At 45.0% G+C, this 10,711-nt stretch overlaps 1 protein-coding gene across 4 annotated transcripts in view; it reads right to left on the reverse strand.

Moving 5' to 3' along the window:
- Positions 1-558: 558 nt before the first annotated feature.
- The window catches only part of GRIA1 (glutamate ionotropic receptor AMPA type subunit 1), a 375,607-nt gene continuing 365,454 nt past the window's right edge, over positions 559-10,711 (reverse strand). For 3 of the 4 annotated variants that reach the window (XM_071814704.1, XM_065849353.2, XM_065849350.2), the window contains 2 exons: positions 5,501-5,635; positions 559-3,376 (listed from right to left, as the gene is read on the reverse strand). In XM_071814704.1, coding sequence (XP_071670805.1) covers positions 3,188-3,376; positions 5,501-5,635 — 324 coding nt within the window. In that variant the 3' untranslated portion in view covers positions 559-3,187. Of the gene's footprint in view, positions 3,377-5,500; positions 5,636-10,711 lie in introns of those variants that run through there. The other variant, XR_010652343.2, reaches the window with a different exon arrangement.

A 10,711-nucleotide genomic window follows, 5' to 3' on the forward strand; every position in this document is an offset into this window, starting at 1 on the left:
TTCTGACTTCTCTCTGAGCTGACCATGTCTTCCCTCTCTGTAAAAACAAGCTAATACCCTCTAATAGTCTTCCTCAAAAAATAACCCCACAAAACTCCAAACAAAGCAAAATCAGTAACTTTGAGCCCAATTAATATTTAGTTTCCTGACTCTTGGGTAAATATTAGATAGATTCCTAATTTCAACCTGAAGCAGTTTATTTGGCTGCTGTTCACAAGTCAGACACAGCAATAATCAGGGAAAGCTTGTTTGATTCAGGTTGGGTAATATTGCCTGAGGGGTAACATCACTTTCATTTCCACACATCCAGCACTGGCACAAAACGGCATGGACAGGTATGAAAAATGGATCATGGATCCTTGGTGTTAAAATTCCAGTTGATGGTTTCATTTTTGTGTAAATAATAATTACCAATTAAAATGTTGCTTGAAAAAAATAGAAAGTGAAAATAAAAACACTGTTGCATTTGACAAAGTAAAATCCTCTGCAGTACTGCCAAAATAAAGAAAAAACAAAAGAGAGTTAAAACAAATATAGCTGTTAAATAAAAGATCCAGATACCAAAGAGCAAAATTTAATGAAAGCCAAAACTGTTAAATATGGACTCCTGTTGAGAAAAAATGTCAATGTCTTTAAGAGTTTTACCATTACTCTATTTTTAAGAAAAGTGTAGTAAAAATACATATTACAAGTTAACATTTTCCACGCTTCTGTCCTATTTTTTTTTTAAACCCCTCCACTGATCCAAAGCCTTTGAAAACTGCAGGTCACATCTTCACATCACAGGCGGCCAGTCCTAGCACAGACGTGCTGCTTCTCACGAGACCATCTGACTGCCCGGTCGGCCTCCCCATGACCTGCTGCCATGTGGTCCCATATCAGCAGCTCCCACCGCAGCGCTCAGCAAGGTCCGGGACATGGTAAGAGCTGGGTCAGGAGATGCCTCCACTGTGCTACCACTTAGACAAAACCGAAGTCAAAATTAAGAAAAAGAGGATTAAAAATAATGATAACCAATACAAACTGACCCAAAGAGGTGTTTGGAGTGGCTGATAACAGAGTTCATGTTTGGTGATGAGAGATGAAGGTTGCAAGGGTTTCCAGTAGTGGAGAGAGGACAACATATTGGCACAAGACATGCTGTGCCTGAGCATAGGACCTTGACTTTGACTTGCTGGTCTCCCAAGTGTTGCATGACAAGTGGGTAAACAGAACAGATACTTCAGACCAGGCTGGTGTTAAAGGTGGTAAACGTATTGCTCTGCACATTCGTACGCTAACAGATACAGGCAGCTTCCAGCCGTACCTATGGACAGCTGCACAGACAGGTCCTCCTTACAGACCTGTGCCAGTCATTTGCCGGCATCATTTCACCTGCCTCCCTTCTTTTCCTGCTTCTCTCTAGCTATGCTGTGGATTAAAAAAAAAAAAAAAAAGAAAAAAAGACAAAAAGCAGCTGAGAATGCTCTAAGAGCAGCTCAGTCCCCGAACAGGTATTTGCTGGGTTTTGTCAGAAGCTTTGAACTTTATTTGCCATCAGTGATGGACCTGTGAGACAGGACAAGGCTCAGTGGGTTCACTGTGGTCCCTGCCCCACAGAACTTCTCTCTCCAGATGCTCTGCTAGGAATCTTTCACTTCCGGGGAGGTGCCGCAGGCCCACCAGGGTGGGAAGCATTTGTCTGTCCATGCCAGCGATTCACACAATGAACCTTTGATGAAGTTCTGGAAAACCATCCTTGCCCCTTCTATCTCCATGCCTGTGGTTGGACTTCCAGCTGCCTCCCTGACAATGCAGGTTTCTGCAAAACCAAGTTTGGGGTCATCAACCTGCTCTTCTGGTTTGTGGATGCTTCCCCCTCCCTAGGGGTACATGAGTGGGAATCTGCTACTTTTGGCTTTGTACTCAGGCCACAACTTGACAGGAAAGCTTAGTTTGACCAGCCCTGATGCTGTTGAATGTCATGGACACTTGAATTAAGCTCTTGTTGGGTCTCCTCCTTGGTTTGCTTCAGCAGTTCCTTTCAGGAAGCCATTCTGGCCAACTATCTACAAAATGTCTCTCTTAATTAGAAAACTGGCCATAAAGGGATTTCAGAGCAAAAAGGCAGGGATATTCCCACTGCAGCCCATGACTTCTAGCATGTTTTACTGGTTAATGGGCAACCATCTACAACTGGATGTCTTGAGATGGTCTATTCCCAGCTCATGGTGGTTCCCATATGTGCCCACCACAAAGAGAACACACATAGACGCTAAGCAATGAAGAAATGGTTCACAATTGCTTATAAGCTCCCAATAACTGAGGCAGGAGAGTCGCACGTAAGGGGAACGCAGCATTTACTTCCTCTCTTCCATAAACAACAGCTATGATCTTAGACCAACCATCTCTTCTGGTCTGCCGCACATGACGCTCTCCAGTCCGGGCACTTTATTCTTCTCTTGAGCCACCACTCATCTCTAGAAAAATTATCACTTTGTCCTCAGGTTACCTGGGGTTTCCAAATTCACTCATCACTTTGCCCCGTGTTTTTGCTCAGGTTCTTTCTCACATCAAGTTCTTCCTGTTGCAGGGAGAGCCTTTTTCAGCTATATCTGCCTCGTTGCAGTAACTCCACAGCCTGAGTTCACAACATAACAACGGAAGGCAGAATCATGATGGACAAAATGGGTCAATGCTGATGCCCTGCAAGGAGTTCAACTTGTCGTTTATAGGATTTTCTTTTTTGCTGTTAGTAGCTCAGACATTATGGTTTGCACCCCAAACTAAACCAGATTGAAGGACTGAGCAGGGAAAGGAGAAAGGGCTGATGTTACCCTGACACCACAGGAATTAGTAAGAAAAAATATATATATTGCACACACTAAGACTTATTAACAACCAAGTTAAAACAAAATGGCATGGTCCTCATTAGTGTTCCAGTGGTTCTTTGATCAGGGATGGTTTGCGAGTCTCTTAAATCCCATTACACTCTCTTTATTGCAGTACAGACCTGTTTCTGTTCTCCTGCCAGTTGATCTGTTTGCAAATAAAAAGGGAAATAGATTTGATTTCCTCAAGAAGATCCATCCGATTGTCCCTTCTGTCATGGTCATTTGTCTTGTTTGTGTTGGGTTTGGTTTTGGCTCTGGAGGGGGTAGAGTAGGGCTGCCCTTGCTCTCACCCAGGCAATGGGTCAAAAGGCCAATTATAATCCCGTAGCTCCCAGGGACATGCCAGTGCTGTGGCTCATGCACGGGATTGTCTGCATGGATTTGGGGAAATCGTGGCTGACCACACGTCCATTTTCTCCACTGCCTCCTGCTGCAGCCGGCCTGGGAAGGGTTGATGTCCGTATGGCTTCGTTGATTGATTGCTGTGGGATTAAACAAAAACCCTTTTAGGAAGGACGGGGGGGTCTCCCCCTGTCCTTAGGAATGTTGGAGAAATTACAATATAAAGCAGTGTTGTCCTTCTGTCACTGTCCCCTCCCTCCCTGTCTCCATTCAGACTCTCACTTTCTGCATGTCCCTACTGCACCTGCTCTGTTAATTCACACCTCTTCTACATTCAAAATCAAATGTTTCAGCAGTATTTTGAGCTATAAAGCATACATTTCATATGAAAAACTGTTCAAACTCTACAACATAAGAACAGTCATCCTGGATCTGAGCAGAGGTACTATACACACTTCCTCCATAGATACGCTATTACTACTCCAGTACTGTTATGTATGGTGGACTCTGACTCACTGTAAGCATATGTTTGACTTTCCTCATGTGAAAAGTTGAGCATGTGCCTATACAGAGATGATTGAGGTAATCAGGAAATGCAAACCTAGTTCAGGAAAGCAAATCTCATCTTCCTGTTCCAGATACCATCCAAAACATTTGCTTTCAGAGATCTAAGGAAACCATCAGTTTAGACCAATTAAACTAACAGATGAAGTCAGTTTTGTTTCTTTGCATTTAAATCTGTCTCTAAGGGGACCATCATCCTTTACGGACTGGGCAGCCATTGAAGGGGGGAGCCAGCCAAAGGGACAAGCTTAGACCAGATGTTAACACTGGGAGCAGCAATGCCTTCCCGTAGTGGCTGGTTTTACAATGCCGAGAGCACCACAAGCTAACAGTGACGTGAATGAGAGGGTCATTTCAAGTAACACAGGAAAGCTATATCAGTGCAGAATCTCCTTAAGACTAAAACCACAGAGCTACTGCATTCTGACTCTATTTCTCAGTGTATTTGTGACATACCTAGCTTTACAGTATAGACAGCAATTATAATTTTTTTTATACTGAGGGACATTCATTGCTCACATTATCTTAGCCCTGTGCTCAATGCTCCCCTCTTTGCCTGTGGAATTTTCTGAACCTCAATGGGAAAAGAGCTGTTGTACATTTTCAGTGAATTAGAAATGTTATTATTACTGACAAAACATTAAGCATGTTGGGAAATGGTAATATAAAACCCAGATAAATCATCACTTATATTTCTGTTGATTCTGGATAAGTTTCAGTGCTCAGGGAAGTGAAAATCTCTCTAAATTTTATGAAGTTCACTGCATACTTCATGTACTCATACTGACTTCCATGCTCATGGGAGAGGTCAAGATGAGGAAGATAAGGAATGTGTTACTCTGACAGCACAGACTCCGCTGCGACCTTGTGCACAGCGGTTTCTGTATAAGCGATTGCCTCTGCGAGTCATCTGAGTCAAGATGTACTTGTTGCACACATGCTGCGCTACATGTGTATCCCCAGGGCTCTCAAATCTAATCCACTCTTGACATGACACTGTGAAATTTAGCCACACAAGGATTTAGGGCTGAAACAAATCTCCCGTGTCATAGGAAGTACACTTCTGCAAGACCATGACAGGGTGGAGAAAAAAGACCCCAAACATTACAGGAGACATTAGAGGCCAATTTCTCTCTAAGGGGACCCATAATTCTGAATATGGAGACCCACTCATCTGTTCCACGGCAACAATGCTCTGAGCATATATCACTGTTGCCAACCTGCAAATAGTGCCAGCAGGGCGCCAGCAAAGGGAACAACAGGATCTGATTCATCACTGCACTACTCCAGTTTCATCTTGCTGTTAATTGCTTGGGTTTGGGGATTTTTTCATACTGCAGTAATGGCTGTATCACACCAAGCCAAGCACACTTCATTCATGCTGCACATGCATGGCCATGGTCTGCTTTGGTAATTTTAAGGAATGGCAATGTGTTCCTGTTACTATTTGTGCTACGATTTTTCTCTATTATCTGGATTTTGAACTAGCATTATACCACGCCTCATCTTGTATCAGCTGCCCACTATGGCCCACTTGACCCTCTTTTAGCTTTCTCTGATGCTCCTATTCCTTTCTAGCAAGTTAAGTGACACAGTCACTTCATTATCCCTATGTCTTGGCTTTCCACTCATGGTCTGGGCTGCATCCGTCTCTGAAGGCAGCTTGGGAGCCGGGGTGGGATCAGAGAGAAGGCGTGAAAGGCCGGAAAATGGGTTTCCACCTTCATCCGCTTTGATTCACTTCTGGACTTGTAACAAAACTCAATTAAGGCAACCAGCATGGCTAGTCCGAGCCCACCGATGAGGATATAGAAAACCCCGGCCACATTGCTGAGACTCAGCGCGCTCGTCTTGTCCTAGAAGAGAAAGGAGAAGGGAGGGAGGGGAGGGCATGTGGGAGGGAGAACAACAAAATTAATATGAGATTGTTCCGGGAGGGATGCTGCACAATATAGCAATGTTGGCATTACATCATCCTCCTCTTTAAATGAACAGGTGACATTTCTAAGAGCATTTTCAATTTTTAATTCAGTGTCTAGTAAATCTAATGTTTCCCTCACACAAACAAACAAACATTTCTTCAGCAATGTGACTCTTTGTAAAGGTTTGGGATCTCCGTTTTTCAATCAGCTAACTTAAATGCTTATTTTACCCAAAATGCCTACTTTAAATTATTGATTAAAGGAGAAGAAAAAAAAGTTGTTTGCCTCAGTGACATTTGCTTGTCCCTGATGTCTTGCCTGAAATAACCTGTTCTCTTGGAAATGCTCATTCCTTCATTCCTAGATTGTTTCCCCCGCAAATTCTGTTGCTGAGCAACACATCGAAACGGCTGGGTTTTTTTTCCTTTTTTTTTTTCTATTCCTCTTCAATACTGGGGTTGAAGTGACACCTGAGCTATCCTCAGAAACTCATTTGATTTCTGCGTAATAAGGCAGTTATTTCATATGCAATCAATACCCCTTGATGCATGTCTAAGCTAATTATTTGGTTGGCAATAAATAGGGCTATTAACAGACCGCAACTCACAGTCAGCAGCGACATTCTGATTTTACAATTGCCTAATGAATCGTCATGGCTCTCTGGGGAAGAGACACGTCTCAGAAAGGCTCATTTCACCTCTAGGAAAATGAGTCCCCACATCTAACCCCATTGTCACTCAGTGCAGCTCTCAAAACCTTCTTCTCCATGCCCAGCAGGTGGAGTTGGGGTGTTGGGATAATCTGGGCAGCAGCAAGATGCAAAAGCTTGGATCAGCTCCGTGTACCAGGCTCCTGATTTTAGGACAGGGTCTCCCTACAGTGCAACCAGACAGAGGTCCCTTGCTCCGTGCTTGCTGCTACTCTGCTATGCTGGCTCGATGCCTGTTTGCCGGTACAGATTCCCCAGGGCAGGTCCAACAGGTCAGTGCAAATCTGTTGGAGCAACCAAGGTCTGACCAACATTGGCAGCCCCGCTCCCTGGATGTGGGAGAAAAATTGCATATGGATCATTTGAGCCACACAGAGAATATTATTTATGCCTGTAGAAGTGACTGCATTTAGGAACGAAGCCTCTGTGGAGTTCTTGGTGCTCCCTCCTACTCCATGGACATGTGGACCGGTGGGTGGCACAGCTTGTTCCTTGCCCTTGTAGGACAGTTGATTTGCTTGCTTTGCTTGGCAGGTTTTTCAATAAGCAACCCACAGTTTTCAGGAAGGGCAAGGATTCAGGAAGCAGAAAACTCTACTGGAGCAAAAGGATCCAAAGCTGATTACCAAGATGAGCACGGAAGGTTTTGATTCAAGAGCAATCTGCCTGACACTGGCACTGTCTTTCAGACAAGTGCGTTTTACAAAAGGATTCTGTCTTTTGCAGTATTAGGGTTTGATGGCAAAAAAACCCCCTAACTCACAATGCATGAAATCACTTCAATTTTCAAAATTAAGAAAAGCTCCTGTAACAGATTTTTTCTACTGCTCTTTCACCTGGGCCCACTGCTCACTTGAGCTGCAAAGATCCTCTGCTGGAGCTCTCGCCATGGGCTCCAGTGCCACAGGGAGCAACTTTCTGTCCTGAACCTTCTGCTGAAAGATGCTCAGGTTTGGTTAGGAGTTGGCCCTGCAGGGTTTTGGTCACCAGAAGCTCCACAAGTGATCGCATTTTCCATGCTTTGCTGACTGATGTCACTGTCAAGAGATCGCTGCTGTCACCACGTTTTACACTGCTGCAGATGTGATGGTCACCACTGGTGTCCAGGTTTGGTTTCTCTCTTGTATAACTTCCATATGGTCAGTTTGTAGTCTTATAAATGTCTCCCGTGTACTCTCTGTAATGAGAGATTATCGCAAATTTCTTCTTGATTTCTGCAGTTTCCATATTGGAAGGATTATTTATCTGGTCTTTTATAATCTGCCTTCATGCATTTTTCCCCCTAGGCTTGACTGTATGTTTGATCAGTCATCTCTTCTCTGCAGATTACTGGGTATACTTTTAAGCACCAGCTGAAAAAACGTAGGGAGTTTTTTAGTGAAGATTTAGAAAAGCTGAGCAGCTACTCTGAGAAAACTGCATTACAACATATCTGGTACTTCGCCTCTTCAAAGTCAGTCTGAAGGGTCTGCACCAGCTTCAAGGAGGGACAGAGACACTAGAGGTGGGCTGCCCTCCTTGACATCCCAATATTTTAGCCTGGCTCCTTAATTAAAAGTGGCTGATTAGCACATGCTCTGCACTCAGAGGGAAGGATGGGACAGGGAAGGAGGTGAAACAGCCTATTTGTCTGTCTTACTAATAACTTTCAGTCCATAGTTTCACCTTGATTTGAGTGGAGATCTCAAAGATATCAGGAACCTCCAAGCTTTGTGAAACAGAATGACGCTTTCTTTACAGAAGAGAAAACCTACTGCCTCACTTAAACGTATCAGCGCAATCCATACTAGGCACCAGAGACACCACATGGGTCTTTGACTTGTAACCGCAGATCCTTAGGAAACCCGCCTTCCTTGGCTCTGCCAGGCATGGGAATACATAAATTTCAAGTTTTATTTGCCATGATATTCTTGTATTTCCATCTGCAGTTTGAGGGTCATGGTCCAACAGGGCACCTTCTCAGCTGGCTGCAATGGCAGAGCAGCCTGGCAGCCAGGAAAGGCTGCTGGTTCTTAATTCTCACTTCCCTCCTGATGCCAGCAGCATCAATAAGAGAGAGAAGATGACCCAAAGCAGTCTCCTGCATCACTATTTCATACAATTAATTTCAGAGCTGTTGTATTTTTCTTGCATTTATTTTGCCATAGCATTATTATTATTGCTATTATTATTATTACTACTACTACTACTATTATTATTGGGACAATTTGGGTGAACTGAAAGTTGTTTCATCCAGAAGGTGAAGGAAAGCATAGTGAGTCACAGTGGTGGGTGAACCTGCCCGGAGGCAGAGAGCAGCCAGAGTTTCACCCCTTCCACCATAACAAGGTTTCTCCCAATAAGCCAAAGTCACCAGCAGCTTCAGCAGAACACAGGGAACACCAGACTGTGGGGCACAGCTGGTGACCCAGCCTGTTATCATGAGCCAGGCTAAGGGGAATTGCTCCTGTGGTGCTGCTTGACTTTTTGCTCATCCTCTCCTTTTTCTTTTTGTTTCCCTCCCGCTCCCAGCATGACACACTGAGACATTCTCTGGGCAGGAATGGCACCTCCTTGCTCCCATCAGCTGCAGGAGCATGTGAAGGGAACTCTGCATGCCCCACCGATGCTCTGCCTGCTGTTTCTGTATGTGCTCCTGCCCTAATAATGCTAATAAGCCCCAAATAATGCTAACTGCTTGAGAGGACTCCTCTCTGCTCGGGCTCGGTGACACCAGATGCTCTCCTGTGGAGTTGCCCATCACTGAACCAGCTTGTTAGTGGGAGTGTAAATGTCACCGCTTGTCTCCCGCAGCGGCAGAGTGCTGACGTGGGGGGAAGATTGGCAGGTGAAAAGAGAAAGAAAAACCCATCTTTCTGAAAGCCCAGCCTTGTTGCTGCAGCAACCAGGCACCTTCCCGTCAGTTCCTCTCAAACGTGGCACTGTGTCCGTCATCCTCTTCGGCTGAAAAGCATTAAGGCCAAATATGCCTGGTTTCCCCCAAGGGCTGGTTCTTTTACCCTGCATGACCAGAGCCCGTTAGCAGCACAGGGTGATGGCATCTCAAGTTGTTGCAGTCTCCGTAGAAGATGACCTGTCCTTAGAGCAGGTGGCAGCTCCCGCAGTTGAGCTTTTACACCAAATGCTGGGTTGACTTTATTGGGGTAAGGCCTGAAGCTGAGTGATGGAGGACATAGCACTGATCACTGACTGAGCACTGCTGTGGATCTGCCAGGGGACGGGTAGGAGCACACAGATGGCTGGCTCTGGGCATAAAGCTGCCCAGCATGAAAAGACATTTTTGATTGGAGAACCAGCCAATTCTCTGCAAAGGCAGGGCAAGGCAGTAACAGGATTTCGTCCCTATTTTTTTCTTTTTTTAAACCAAAAGCACAATTCTTGCAACTGGATAAGAGGATTGGGAGATCCCTGTGGCTTTGATGAAAGTCCTTTAATTCTATGAAGCGATCTGGCTGCCCTAGCAAGCAGGTTGCACCTTGCCATCCAGGTCTCGACAAAAAACTTCCTTTCTACCATTGCCTTGCAAAAGCTCTTGGGAAGCGGAGAATCACACCCAGCTGCCCTGACATTTAGTGTCTACTTCGTCATTATCCTCCAGCAACTCAGGGCACCCATTTCAAGCCCACAGCACATTCCATAGCCTGCAAAAAAAGTTGTCCATCCCATGCATGTTGGTAAAATAGGGTTCTTCTAGGGAACCACCTAGTTACAGTGTGTCTTAATCCCTTCTAGGCTTACTTCTGCTGTGGTATGTAGAGGGGGAGAGCAGCAAGGCTGAGAGACAGGACCAGGAATTGGTGGATGGTTTCTATCTACGTGAAGTGCTGCAGGTGCGTGTGCATGGAGAAACCTTGAACCTGTAGGAAGAGGTGGCTGCGAGGGTTTACTGGGGGGAGAAAAGCAGCAGGGACTTTGCTTGTGGTGCAGGACCCTGCCTGGGATTTCCCGCTGTCTGGCAATGCAGCTGGGGCTGTGGTGGCCCTGGATCAACAACCCCAGAGTACAGCTGCCCAGCACCTCCTGGGATGGCATAACACATTCAAATATTCAGCAAAGTAGGAATGTTTGCCTCTGGAGTTTTAGTTCAGATTCACTGATGTATCTACTGTTTCTTTATAGGGATTTCTCTGGATAAAAAGCTAGGTGGACAAGCGATAAGTAAACAGATTAAAAATAGGATGCACAGAAGTTAGCTACAGGCATGGAACATAATCTGGGGCCAGGGAACATAAGCCTGGGAAGCATCAGAGGTTTTATTTGGTTCTGTCTAGAAATCCGAGATACAAAAGTTACATCCAGGG

The sequence above is a fragment of the Patagioenas fasciata genome, chromosome 14 (assembly GCF_037038585.1).
Source record: "Patagioenas fasciata isolate bPatFas1 chromosome 14, bPatFas1.hap1, whole genome shotgun sequence".
In the NCBI taxonomy this organism is placed as follows: domain Eukaryota; kingdom Metazoa; phylum Chordata; class Aves; order Columbiformes; family Columbidae; genus Patagioenas; species Patagioenas fasciata.